Source organism: Ceratotherium simum, chromosome 37 (genome assembly GCF_057802395.1).
Source record: "Ceratotherium simum simum isolate JZ-2026a chromosome 37, ASM5780239v1, whole genome shotgun sequence".
NCBI classification, from domain to species: domain Eukaryota; kingdom Metazoa; phylum Chordata; class Mammalia; order Perissodactyla; family Rhinocerotidae; genus Ceratotherium; species Ceratotherium simum.
The window spans coordinates 1,059,621-1,073,806 of record NC_141936.1 but is presented as its reverse complement, the minus strand read 5'-3'; the positions used below and the strand labels follow the sequence as shown (position 1 = coordinate 1,073,806).

The window sequence follows — 14,186 nt, the reverse complement described above, 5'->3', positions numbered from 1 at the left end:
GGATGGGAGGGGTACAGGGCCCTCCCCTCTCCTGTCCCCCAGCCATCCTCTGCCCTTGGGAGGTGGGTTGCCCTCTTGGGGCTCTGGGGGGTGGGCAAGTGCCTGGCCAGGCCTCTGCTGCTCCCACCCAGCCGCCCTTCTGGGCAGTGGGCAGTGGGCAGTGGTCAGCATGGATGGATCGTGCCAAGGGCTTGCTGCCTGGCCCCTCTTGCTCCAACAGAGATGTGGCCCCTGCCTCCAGGGCTGCAAGGCCACTGCGGCCCACCTGAGCCCCAGAGCCTGGGTCTGGGACGTGTACCGCAGGCTCACCGGAGACCCTTCCCCTCCCGCGCCCACGGTGGTCTTCCTTTGCCTTGGCCTTGCTGGCCTCCTGCAGAAGGACGTCAGGTGCCTAGCACCCTGACCCCCAGCTTCAGGGGCTTCTGGGTCCAGCTTTCTGGAGGCCCCATGCCAGGCTTGGGTGTGGCCAGTTTCCAGATCTTTCCACTGTCAGCAGCCTCCCGACAACCTCCAGTGCTGAGGGCTTGACCTGTGACCGGCCCCCAGCACTTGCCCAGGCTGGGGTGGGTGGTCCTGGGGTCTCCAGGGCCCTGGCCTGGCCACACAGCCCCGGACTTTTGTGAGATGATTCTGTTATGTCATGGAATTTGCATTTTATCGTAATGAATGGAAAATAGGAAAAATGAAACTGCTGATATTAGTGATGCCACGCGTGGGTCTCATTAGCATAAAATAACCAGACAGAAACTGCCTGACAGCGGGCGCTGAGCCCCGGCTCAAGGCTCTCAGGGTTCGGCTGTGAAGGGAACACATTAAAGAAATCTGAAACGGCGGAAAAAGAGCATCAAAGCCGTGTCTGCAGGCGAGGCGCTGAGCAGAGGAAGCGTCGTTTGCGAACAAAGGGCCACTGCCAGAGCCTCAGCCATTGAGGTGTGTGGGCGGCTGGAGCGCGGGAGGGGTCCCTGCCGGCCAGGTGGGTCCTGTGGCTGCAGGCAAGGCTGGGTTTGGGGCCACCGCCCCCCACTCCCCGGGGGAGCTGGCCAGCGGTTAAAGTGCCTAGTCTGGCAGAGAGAGTGCGGCCACGGCCGACCCACGTGGATGCCCCACGTGGACGGGCACACCCACCCTTGTGGCCTGGAGGTGGGATGGGGGTTCAACCTGGGGCTGGGGAGATGGGTCAGGCCAAGTTGAGGGCCGCCAGGCATCCAGCAAAGTGCAGACCCTGCAGGGGACCTGTCCCCGGTGCCCAGCACTTCCGGCGACTCTGAACTTGAAGCTGACCCCTCTTCAGGGGGCGGCAACTGGACAGTCATACTGGGACCTGAAGCTCTGCACTGGGAGACAGGTTGTCCTCTGAGCACGAGGTTGGAGGGGGCTGCAGGGGGTGTGGGGGCGCTCTGGGATGGGAGAGGACATCAGACCCTCGGGGGTGGGAGGCAGGTCTCTTCACCACCCAAGCTCCCGCCTGTGATTCTGTCTGTGAGGGCTCGGACATGCGTCCACAGAGGGGCCCCGGGAGGTAGTCCAGGACGGACTGTACCCCTTCCTCCGCTGGTTCCCCCGTCCCTTCATTCCCCTTCCTGTCCCTATCCCCTCCTTCTGGGTTTCCCCCTCCCCCTCTACTGACACCCCTTGGGTCGGTGGCTGGGTGGGGAGCCCAGACTCCAGAGGCTGAAAGGGGCGCTTGGGCCCTGGGAAGGTTGGGGCCGGCAAGGGGGTATGGGGGCAGATGGGGGCACAGAGGCAGGGAGGCAGGGGAGGGGATGGGACACCTCACCCTGGGTGGACAGGACAGCAGGGTAACTGGTCAGAGTCCAGGGGGGTTGCCACAGGCAGGGGAGGGGGCAGGAGTCCTGGGGCCTCGTGGGGTGCTGTACCCCCAAGGGGAGCTCCCCACGGCGTGTCTGCACACTGTCCCAACAAACACACACTGCGCCCAAATACATACTGTTCTCACCACACACGGTTCCCACCAAAACACACATGTCCCCACCGCACACACTGTCCCCATCACACACGCTGTCCCCATCACACACTCTGTCCCCTCACACTCTGTCCCCATCACACACACTGTCCCCATCTCACACTCTGTCCCCATCTCACACTCTGTCCCCATCTCACACTCTGTCCCCACCTCACACACTGTCCCCATCACACACACTGTCCCCATCACACACTCTGTCCCCATCACGCACTCTGTCCCCATCACGCACTCTGTCCCCATCACACACTGTCTCCAACACACACTGTCCATCTCACACACTGTCCCCGTCTCACACACTGTCCCCATCACACACACTGTCCCCATCACACACTCTGTCCCCATCACACTCTGTCCCCATCACGCACACTGTCCCCATCTCGCACTCTGTCCCCATCACACACTCTGTCCCTACCTCACACTCTGTCCCCATCTCACACTCTGTCCCCATCTCGCATCTGTCCCCATCACACACTCTGTCCCCATCACACACTCTGTCCCCATCAAGCACTCTGTCCCCATCATGCACTCTGTCCCCATCTCACACTCTGTCCCCATCACACACTCTGTCCCCATAACACACTCTGTCCCCATCACATGTCCCCTCCTCCTTCATGAGGCATAGGATAGATCTCCCGGTGGGAGGGAGAGGGAGGTCCAGGGCTCCCTCTGACCCCTCGAGTGCCCTCAGCTGCTGGCCCTCTCTTCCCTGCCCTGTGTCTTGGCTTTACCCCCTCAGGTTTGCGAAGTCCCAGGTTGGGTCACAGCTGGGGCTGCTTGTCTCCTGTCCTGACCTTCTGTCCCGGGCTGGGGTTGTCAGGGACACCCTGGGACCCTCAGGTCGATGGGATCTCCAGTAAAGCGGGTGTTGTGTGTTGTCACTGAGGAAGTGCAGTGTCCTTGCACTTGTGAGAAATGAGGGACCACTGTGCACACCGCCCCATCTCTCAGGGACACCATTCTGCACAGCTGACATACTACCTGACAACTAGGATGCCAACGTGGGTAGAGCCCACCCGTACTGCTCAGCTGGTTACTTGTGTGTGTGTGTGTGTGTGTGTGTGTGTGTGTGTTTAGCGCTGCATCATTTTAGCCATGTGACGGCCCAGCGTCCTGCGCTCTGTGAGCCGCTGCGCTCTGTCACCGTGGGGTCCTCCTGCTGCTCCCCTGCAGCCCTGTCTATCCTCCTGTCTATCCTACTTTGTCACTTCCACATGCACATAAAGGGGATGATCCTTGTGTGGCTGTTGGGACAGCTTTCACGCAGCGTGACCCCGTGGACACGTGTCGCGTGTCATGCCTCCTTTTTATGCCCTGTGGGCTCTGTGCTGGGTGGCTCGGTTTGCTTGGCCACCGTCTGATGGGTTGATCTCAGGTTTCGGTGGTTGTGAGCAGAGCTGCGAGGAACGTTGTTGTGTGGCGTCCGCGTGAACCGCAGCTTCACTCCGGGGGCGCCATCCGTGCCGGGTGTTTGGTGCTGTGGCGTCCGTGTGTCTGTCTCTGTGGTGTGCTCTCCTCTCTCTGGCAAGTCTGGCTCCCCATCTACTTCCTGCCGGACCAACTGAAGAGAGCTCAGGAGGCAGAGGGGGGCCCAGAAGTTTGTCTGTGAGGCGGCACCTCGATCCTTCCTGAATGGGTGTCTGGTTCTCAGGGACCTGGAGCAGCTCCCGACAGTCCTCCCATCCTCCTGGTTGGAGAAGAGGAGCCGATTTTCCAAGGTGCCGCTGCCCAAAGGTGACGCCCAGGGCAGGGCGAGGGTGGGTGCGAACACCAGCACCGGCACAGGTGGAAAGCAGGAGAGAGGGGATCCCGCGCTCCCAGGCACAGCTGGAGGCAGAGGCAGTTTCCATCCAGGGAGAAGCACAGGAAGCAGAAGGATCATCCCGACACTACTCTGAGGCGGCAGCGGAGGGGATGTCAGTGACCTCCGAGCCCAGGCACTGTGGCCCTGGGAGGAGGCAGCTGATTCACAGCTATTTCTGAGGTTGGAACAGGAAATGGTTAATAGTGTTTGCAAATAAAAACTTTCTGTTCTATCCTGTTTTTGAAGCATTTCCCAGAAGTTAAAAAGTGCACCTAATTTATCTGCCCAGTTGGAGGAAAGATTGTCACCATTTATTACACACGAGGATAAAGATGTCGGGTTGTTTGTTGAGGTGGTGGCATCAGAAGTTTCTTATCCCTTATTTTCTAAACTTTCTAGAAGGCCATTAGGAGTTTAAATGTGAATTGATATTTTAAATTTCCAAATGTGTGTTTGTGTGTATATGTGTAGGTATGTGTGCTGCATGGTCATGTGTTCATATGTGTGCACACGTGTTCATGTATAAGTGTGTGTTTTCATGCACATGCATGTGTGTAGGCATGTATGTGTGTTCATGTGCAGGATGTATGTGGTGTGTGTGGATGGGTATGTGTTCACGGGTGTATATGTGTTCATTTGTATGCGTGTGTGTGTCCATGTGTGTAGGTATGTGTACGTGCATATTGTGTGTGCATGCATGTGTGTGTAGGTGTGTATTGTGTGTGTGTGAACACTCCCTTGCCCTCTTACAGGGGCATCCTTCAGGTCCCTGCTGGCCGGTGGGTCGCCCCGGTGGCCAAGGCGTAGCCTCACCTGCTCTGAAGCCAGACTAGCCTGGGGTGGATGTGCAGCTGACCCCTGTGTAAGTGCAGGACGGCCACTGACCTCCGGGAAGGGCCTGTCCTCACCGTGGGTGCGGGAGGGTGCCCTCTGCCCTCTGGCGTGCACGCCTGCCTGCTGCATTCAGCGAGTGTGCCCCCGGCCGCCCTGCCGGCTGTGCTTTGAGGAGACAAGGCCCGCTGGCCCTGGCCCCCTTGTCCTCCCCTTTGTTGTGTCAGTTTCTGAGGCTCTCCCTGCTCCTTCCCGGGCGAGCCCCCGCCCCAACGGGGCTTGGCGGAGGTGACCAGCCCTGCGCTAGGTAGCAGCTGGGTTGGATGTGGGAGCGAGGAAGTCCTGGGACGGTGCGAAGAGCCTTTAGGAAAAGAACCGGCTGGACAGGGGCCACCGCCATCCAGATGCTGCTGCCCCAGCTGCCAACTGCAGGACCCCAGCCCGCCTGCCGCCCAGGGACGCACACCTTGACTTGACTGTGTGCCGGGGATGGGCCCACCAGCGGGCTGCAGGCCCCAGGGTCCCAGGAGGCGGCCCGCCTTCCTGGAGCTGCGCGCCATCTGCTGAGGTTTGGGGGAGGGCAGGGCTGAGCCCTCACGCTGAGCTCCCTCGTTTCCCCCAATTTCTCTCCATGTCTGTCTGTCTCTCTCAACCTCTCTCCTTCCCAGACACACGAGGTGGGGTCCTGTTGACAGAGCAAAGCCATCCATCAGCCAGCTGGCCTCGCACTGGACTCTGCGATGCACTCCGCCCCCCGGCCAGGCCCCCAGCTTCCCTGATGTGCTGTCCCCGCCTCCGCCACCCCGCCCTGCCCCGCGTCCTGAAGCTGCACTTCTCTGGCCCAGCACCACAGAGAGGGGCTTGGGGGAACAGGCCCAGGCCACGCCCAGGCCAAGACAGGGACAGGTGCTCTGAGCATCGTCAACTGCAGGGGACTGTCCTTGTGGCTCCCCTGGGCTGTGAGAAGATCTGCTTTCAAATGCTCTACCCGGGGCCCCCCCGGGACGAGGGCTGCCCTCGCCTTCCAGCCGCCCTCCCAAGGGTCGAGTTCAGAATTCGAGGGCGGGGAGGAGAGTTAGGAGAAGGGGGCCAAGAGGAGAGAGCGCGTCCACGGGGAGAGAGAGCGTAAGCGCTTCTGTCAGGCAGGGCAATATGCAGAGATGGTCCTGGTTTCTTCATCCCCATCCCAACCCGTTCTAGAGTCACCAAGGCCTCAGGGAGGTTGGTCATAGAGCGGAGGGTGGAGGGCGGAGGGCAGAGGGCAGAGGGCAGAGCTGGGGCAGGAGTTGCTACCAAGCCTTGTTCTTAGAGCCTGTCCTTAGAGGGACCAGTGTCCACCCAAACGGTCTGAGGGGGAATTCTCTCACCTCCGCCTCCAGGCTGGACAATCGCACAGCTGGACCCACAACTTCAGGGCCACACTGCACATCTCAGGAATTGACAGAGTGCCCCACCCATCACTTCTCTGGTAGAGAAGAGGGGGTTCATGGCCGCCTGATTCGTTAGCTGGCCGGGTGAGCAGCTTTGGCGGGGCCTAGCGTGAAGGTTTGGGGGATTGGGAAATAGGCAGATGTGTACAGGTGCGTGGAGGCTGATGGCTCTGGGGTCTGCTGGCTGGGCCTCGAGAGCCGTTCTCTGGGGTAGGTTTAAGGAAGTCCCTCGAGTGAGGAGAGTCAGAGGTGATGAGCTCCTTGCATGTCGTAAGGGTCAGTATTACGCCCCAAAAGATGATTTTCAGGTGGTGGTGGTCAGTCATAATTCCATAATTTTAAACTCAGAGGGGGGTTGAGGTCTTGGGAGTAGAGGAGCCTGTGGGGTGTGCCTGGCAGACAAGGCTGTGATATGGCCCCACAGAGCACGGGTTCCTGCTCCCAGCATGGCGTGGAAGTAGCCAGGGCCACTGGGCCTGGAGGGGCCATGCGGAGAGAAAGGGCTACAGCTGTCCCTCAGATTTCTGCCTGGCCACGTGACCAGGACCACATGGGTGCCCACATACACACAATGGCCCCAGACCAACTAGCAAAACCCAGGGCCTTCAGCATAGCCCCTAAGGTATCAGTTAGAATTGCTATGATTGGCTGGGTGGCAACCAAAAAACCCCCAGAAAACAGTGCCTTAAGATAACAGTGGCGGCTAAAAGTTTATTTCTGCCTTGAACAAGAAATCCAGAGGCAGACAACCCAGAAGTAGTACAGTGACTCCTAGTGTTATCAGGGATCCAGGGTCTTGCCTTTCTGTTTCCTCAGCACATGGCTCCATCTGCAAGGTTACCTCATGGTCTAAGATGGCTGCAGGAGTGCCAGTCATCATCTCTGCACTGATCAACAGAAGAAGATTAAAGTGGAGTGGGAGAAGTAGGTCTTTCCCCAGCTATCTAGTCCCACATTATGGAACCTTCCCAGAAGCACAGCCCCCAAATTTCCTCTTATATCTCCTTGTCATGCTTAACTGCAAGGCAGAAAGATGTCACATAGTTGAAAGAGAGCCAAAAAGAAGTTTCAGAAATGAAAAATATGATAAGAACAACAGCTCACTTCACAGGATTAGCTGTAGACTGGACAAAGATGAGGAGAGAACTGGTGAACTGGTAGAAAAATGAGAAGAAATTGCTCATATGCAGGCTAGAGATACAGAGTCACAGAGACACGGAGGATGCAGGGGGAGGTCCAGCCCTCATGTGATTCAGTTCCACAGGAACTCAGAGAGGTGACGGGCAGAGCATCTGTTCCGTCCTGAAGGGGTGGTTCACCTTAGACGATGATCATGCTAAGCTTGCGTGTTGGAATTTCCAAGGCGACCAACACAAGAATCAAAGCAGCGTTGGGCCGGCCCCGTGGCTGAGCAGTTGGGTGCGCACGCTCCGCTGCTGGCGGCCCAGGTTCGGATCCCAGGCGCGCACCGACACACTGCTTCTCCAGCCATGCTGAGGCCGCGTCCCACATACAGCAACTAGAAGGATGTGCAGCTATGACATACAACTATCCACTGGGGCTTTGGGGGAAAATAAATACATAAATAAAATCTTAAAAAAAAAAAAAAAGAATCAAAGCAGTGTAGCATCCAAACTCGTAGAAGGATGAGTGTGGAACGCTGAGAGAATCAACCCGCCCAGCAGCAGGAAAGGAGAGACAGAGAGCAGCCAGAGCAGACGGCCGCTCGGCTTGGCCGGGCTGATTCAAGGGGCTGAATAAAGGGCATTTGGTGCGTGAGCGGCTGCAGGAAAGGCCCAGAGGAGCCTGGATCCCAGGCGGGGCAGAGGCAGTGGCTTTGGAACCGGGAGATGGTTGTCCAGCAGGCGCTGGGACCCTCAGCGGAGGGAGACAGCGCACACGGCCCTCCATGTGGACGAGTGGGGTTGAGTGCTTCCCTCTGCCCAGGGCGGGTGGAGGCCCCAGAGCACCCACATTGCAGGGGCCCCTGTGGGGGACGGGGTGTTCCTCAGCTGGGCCCTGCTCTCTCCTGGGACAGAGTCGGAGATCGCCTGGGGACAGCTTCCTTTCCCACCACCTCTGGAGCCATTACGGGCACTGGGGGACAAGGCCTTGCTGGCCACTGGGCAGCTGTCAGCGCTGAGCTCCCTGCAGATGTGTCGGGAACCAAGACTGTCTCAGTCTCATGTGGTCAGAGCCTGTTAGTCTCACCAGCGCTGAGCTGCGGTCTCCTGGCTCCCGTCCCACTCGGCTGCCTGTCAACAGCACGGGGAGCACCCGCTCCCTGGGCATGCTGCTGGTGAGCTCCGGGGTCGGGGTCCCCGGGCCATGCTGCCCAGAGGAGAGGAGGTGCTGGGCACCTCCTGCAGCCCGGGGGCTCTGCTAGGAGCTGTGACGGCCATGCCTCCACGTGGCCCTGGTCCCGAGGCTGCGTCCTCAGCGGTGGTCGTCGTCCAAAGGCGCTCTCCGTTTGTCTCTCATCCGCGTGCTCTCACCCGGCGTCTTCCCCTCCTGGGCTGGCAGCCCTTCCCCCTCTGCCATGGAACGTTGGCTGGCTCTCTCCTCAGTCCACCTTTTCCTCTCGCCCCCGACAAACTGCTGCTACAAGTGGCTTCACAAACAAGAAGGCGAGAAGGTGAGAGAAGCCAGCCGCACAGACACAGAACGCGTAACAGAGGGTTCCTTTTACAGGAAGCTCCAAGCAATAAAAGGAAACGACCGTGTGTGGGGACACACCTCGGGTGGTGGGGCTGGAAGGGGCCCGAGCGGGCGGGTGGTGCCTCCGCGGGAAGGGCGTGCTGAGCGCAGGGAGGGGCATGTGGAGGGCTTTGGGGGGCTGGATTCCTTCAGGTACTGAACTAAGACTTCATGATAATTTGAGAAGCTGTGCATTATGTTTTAGGCATTTTTACATAAACGTTGTACACTTCTAGCCAATAAAAAGTTTGGAAAAAAATGGAAACCGTGGGAAAATTCACAGTGATACATGTTCAGTAAAGTTCCTCACGGCCGTGTTTGTAACGGCAAAGAATTAGCACCGTGCAGTTCAAGGACAGAGGCAGGGCCAGCAGGTTACGGCACAGCAGTAGACTGGACGATCCCGGATGTTCGAAGTGGTGAGGATAGCGCACTGCCCACGACACGCCGTGGAGCAAGAAACGCAGCTCTAGGACAAGATGTTCCGAGGGTTTCCTGTTTGTGAAAAATGAATATGAACATTTACACATACACGTGCATAGAAAAACGCGTGGATGTCAGCACCACGGCGATGATTACGGGCGATTTTATTCTATTGTATTTTTTTCCTTTTTATTTATCTGTTTGTTTCTAATTTTTCCTAAAATGAAAACATATTGCTTGCGTAATAAAAAATATTCAGAAGGATAAGAAAAAAGGCCAGCTTCTCATTTCTCCGAGACAAGCCTGGTTGTCATGGAGACTGGACGGTTGTCAAGGCAGCGATTGGCCAGCGGAGCTGGCTGCAAGAGCTTCCTTGGAGCCGGGAGCTGGTGCAGCCCTCAGACCGCACTGCAGAGCCTGGCGCCAGCATGGACGGGGTGGACGTGTGGGCCAGCACCTTAGCCCAACTGATGACCAAGAGGAAACCCCAGGACACCTGGGAGCTGCTCCCTGAGGAGAACCTGGCCTCGGGGCACCTGGACAGCAGCGGTTTCCAGTACCGGCTGAGGGGGCTCTCGAGGTGCGGCTGTGGGGGTCCTCCTTGGGGTCCCAGGAGGGGAGGGGGCTGAAGGCTGCTTAAGCATTGGCCCTCGGTTGGCCCCGAGTCCTGAGGCCAGGCTAGGTGTGGCCCGGCACCTGGGGGGGTGGGATGGGGGCGTGTGTCTGGCCTGGGCTTGGCCCCAACAGGTGGGTTGGCGGGTGCTCCTTCTCCCTCCCAGGAAGTGGGGGTGTTGGAGGGACAGCGCCTGTTCAGTCCCTTTCAGCCTGGTGAGCTGAGACCCTGCCTGCGGTGCCGGCCACCCTGAGCTCAGCCTGGGCCCTGCCGCAGTTGGGGGGTGACGCGGCCGCCACTGCCACATCTTCTGGTTTCCATGGCAGCGCTGAGGGGAGCAGGGGATGGGCAGGTGCCCGCGGTCACTGCCTGCCCTGTGCTGTACAGGGGCCTGAGGGACCGGGAAGCTGAGAGACACATGGAGGGAGCAGGCCCCGAGAGGAGGGGTAGCAGTCCCCGGCCTGGGCTGTGGGCGAGTGGGGGCCCAGCTCGGGGGCTCCAGTGGCCACGGGTCACTACGTGAGCCTCACTCTTCATCATCACGATGACAGCTGGCGTCATTGCAACGGGGACAGGCCTGACCTGCAGGGGCCACCCAGCCAGGCGTCCCCAGTCCCCGCGACCTGACTGGGGAAGGGGACCTCAAAGACAGGTCACTGTGGGGCCCCCGTGGGCAGCTGCCCTTTGACACGGATGCCATAGCTCCCAGCGTCCGAAACCCCGGGGGCCGGGTGTGCGGTGGAAGGCTGGCCTTCTCAGGTGATAGGAAGTGACAGCCCTCGGTGCATCAGAGAAGCACCTTCAAACACCTTACTGTTCCCACGGCCAAACTGAAGGACTCCACAGGGTCGAGATGAGGACCAGAAAGACTGTTCAGTTGGTTTTCAGTTTTCACCGATAGAAACGCCAGCCAGTGGGTGGCCACGTACTACAGACCCACGTCCTCCAACACAGCAGCCGCTGGCCATATGCGGCCTGCCATGTGCTCGTGGATTAAATGTAAATACAGCTGGAAGTTCCCTTCCTCAGGGCACTCCCCGTGTCCAGGTGCTCCTTGCCACTTGTGGCTCCCGGCTGGGCGCAGACAGAACAATCCCACTGTCATGGAAAGTTCCCCCGACGCTGATCAGCTTCCCGGGGAAACGCTCCATGAAACCTCCAGGCATGTGGGTCCCCACACACGTGTGCAGGTGCCACAGTGATCACAAGCCTTGGAGAGAGGGCGCTCACCTGCGGGGCCTGGGACACGCACACCGTCATCCTCCAGGGACCGGCACGTGGCTCCTCTTCAGTCCGGCTCTCGCTCCCACGTGCAAAGTCAGCGTGACGGCACCCCGGCAGGGGGACTCTCCAGCCCTCACTGCTTCTCTGTCCCCCGAGACCTCCCCATCACCCAGTCTCGTGCGGCAGGGAGCCCCCGAATTCATCTCCCCGTCACCTTCTCTCCCTTGGGCAGGGCTCCTCTTTCCAGGGCCCCCACGTCCTCTCCGCAGCACCCCACCTGCTACTCCCCCCGACTGGTATCCACAGGCCTGCCTTTGCCTCTTCGTGACGTTTCCTCAGGGCGATTATGCCCCGAGTCACAAAAGAACAGAAAAGCAGCGGCTGCAGCAGCGAACACAGAGTGACCCCTCACGTGTGTCAGGCCAGGCTCTGCCACCGAGGGGGTTTTGTGCCAAACTGATGAAAAGGTGCTTGCTTGTCAGCTCTTCAGGTTATGGGTTGCAGACACAGTGTGCGCCAGCATCTGTCCCTTTGCAGATGGGGGCTCGGGGTTATGGAACTCCGCCGGGCCTCTCTCCTCGCCCTCCTGGGGAGCAGGAGGGCGGCCCCCTCCCCTCCGCTCACTGCCTCTCTCTCCCCTGCAGGCTCCAGTGTGGCCGCTGCCAGTGGGGCTGGTCCTCGGCCCACGTGCACATCCTCTTCCATATGTGGTGGGATGAGGACAGCCGGCTGGGGCTGGTGAAGATGCGCATCTGGGGCCAGCGGTGCCGGCTGTGCCCGCCGGGCGCCCAGCGGGACTGCCAGGTGAGCCTTCTGAACGTGCGGCTCTTCCTCAACAAGCTGGTCCTGTTCATCCTGCAGAAGTGCTACCGGGAGACCCTCAGCTCTGACCAGTGCCCTGAGATCTGCTTCGGTGAGCACTGCGAGGCCTGCGACCTGGGGGTCTGCTTCTTCCAGAAGCCCCCGGACCCCGCTTGGGGGCCGGAGGTCAAGAGCCCCGTCCCCATCAAGGGCAGGTATGCCTTGTACGGCAGCAGCTCGGCCGCCACTGCTGAGAAACAGTCGCTGACGCTCCGCAGCAGCCCCTCGGGCGAGCGCTCCTGGGGCTACACCTCCAACTCCATCTGCACGCCCCTGTCCGTGTGTGACTTCATCAGGAACCCCTCCGAGAGCAGCAACTTCTTCAGCGAGGACGAGGACATTGTCACCATCCCCTTCTCCCTGTTGGGTCTGGGCAGGGACAAGGGGACCGTCACTGATGCCAAGGGCTGTGTCCTCCCCGGAGAGGGCTCCCTCCCTGCGGCTGACCGCAGAGGGCCGCTCATCATTGGCAAGGGCTCCATCTACCTGCCCACCCGGTCCACAGCTACACCCAAGGGCAGAGGCCTCCCAGTGGACATCAGGGCCCCCGTCTTCCAGGGCAGAGGCCTCCTCACCAGCAGCATCAAGCCCTTCGAGATCAAAGGCTTCATCTTCAAAGGCCGAGGCTCCCTTTCCAGCCCTGCTGGCGTCAATGAGGGCCAGGGCCCCGTCTCTGGCAGCAATGGCCCCATCACTGCTGGAAATGACTCACGGCCAGTGTCTTACATCTTTGGCCTCATGGCTGATGGAGAAGGCTCCGTCACCATCCCCCCGTCCTTGATTGACACCATCCGAGGCGAGGACTCCTTTGCCGACATCGACGGCTGCGTCAGCTTCCCCTTCGTCTGTACCGACCAGGGCACAGGCAAGGATTCTTCTACCCACATCACCGAGGGCAAAGGGAAGGAGGATGGCGACAACGGCCCTGTCACCGCTGCCCATGAGCCCCTCCCGGGGACCAACATCCCCATTAGCAGGGGCTCCATCACCATCCCCTTCTCAGTCTTCAGCATCATAGAATGCAGGGACCCCGGCTACATGGCCAGTGGTCCCCAAAGCAGTGGCCTTACTGCCTGTGGCTCTTCCAAGCGCAGGAGGCAGCAGCAGTCCAGGCTTGGTGAGTCTGGCTCCGGGTCTAGCGGGGACCAGGACATCTGCTGTGGAGACGGCTGCTGCGGGCCCCGCTTCGATCCCCACGAGGAAGTCTGGATCTGGGTCTCCATGACGGTCTGCATCCTCTGGATCATGTACCTGTATAAGTTCAGCCCTGACAGCTTCCAGCCACGAGCGTGAAGTGTGACGCCTCCCTTCGGGGTCCCCACTGCGCCCCGCTAGCAGGGCTGCCCAGCCAACAGAGCAAAATGACCCCCGCCCTGCCGGCAAGCCCCCGGCCTGCCTGAGCTGAGGCCTCTGAGTGTCGGTGCCCCGGCCCTCTCTTCCGTCTCCTGCTTCCGTGCGCTGATCCTGCTGTGAGTGGTGGTTCCGTGGACGTTCAGGCTGTGACTGCTCACCCGGCTGTCCAGGCACTGTCTGTATGCATGTTACATTCCAATAAAATGAAAGTTAAAAGGAAAAACCACATAGGACTCTCGGGCTGAGTCGGAGCCGCCACCTAAGAGAAGGTCTCGAGGTGGGAGGGCGTGCTGGCCGGTCCCCTTGGCTCACCTCCCCCCTTGGTCCCTGCAGGCCCCTCACACCCAGCACTTCTTCCCCTGGGTGGCTCCTGATTCCTGGCCGTGGTGATGGGACAGGATGCTCAGGCCAACCTGTGCCGTTGTGGAGTGAATCAACACCATTCCTGTGTGGATCCTTGGGATTTTCCAGAACAGACCACTTGCCATGCTCCCCACCCGCTCTGGGAGAAGATTAAAGCCCCCTCGAGACATGGTTGGTACGCCTCTTCCCTCTCTCCCTTCTTCTCTCCCTCCTCCCAACCTTCACCTTTACTGAAGATGTCAAGCCCTAGAGCTGAGAAGGCACGGCCGGTCCAGGGGGCAGGAGACGACCCAGCAGTTTACAGATTGTGTTCACAGCTGCTGTGACCAGTTACAGCAGCGCTGTAACTACAGCACTGTTCTGGTTTAAGAAATGCCGTCCGTGCTTCTGTCAGAAAACCCTCGTGTCACTCATAACCATACTCTGGGTTTGTCTTAAAAGACCACAGTGTCCATTTCCAAGGGGCAAGGGGTGTTGGGCCACATGGGTCCAGCCAGGTGGGGGCAGGACAGTGGGCATGGCTGTGTTGGGCCACCCTGCCCTCTTCTCCGGCAGGGAGGGCCCTCAGGGAGGCTGGGGGTTGTCTGGAGAGACCTCAGGTCTGAG

General features: G+C 59.7%; 1 protein-coding gene across 1 annotated transcript; it reads left to right on the top strand.

The window, feature by feature from the left end:
• The first annotated feature begins 9,579 nt into the window (after nucleotides 1–9,579).
• Nucleotides 9,580–13,664, top strand: RTP5 (receptor transporter protein 5 (putative)). Its single transcript, XM_014785490.2, has 2 exons — nucleotides 9,580–9,746; nucleotides 11,648–13,664. Exons 1-2 carry the CDS (start codon nucleotides 9,595–9,597, stop codon nucleotides 13,155–13,157), a joined length of 1,662 nt encoding a protein of 553 aa, XP_014640976.1. The 5' UTR covers nucleotides 9,580–9,594; the 3' UTR covers nucleotides 13,158–13,664.
• The last annotated feature ends 522 nt before the right edge of the window (nucleotides 13,665–14,186 follow it).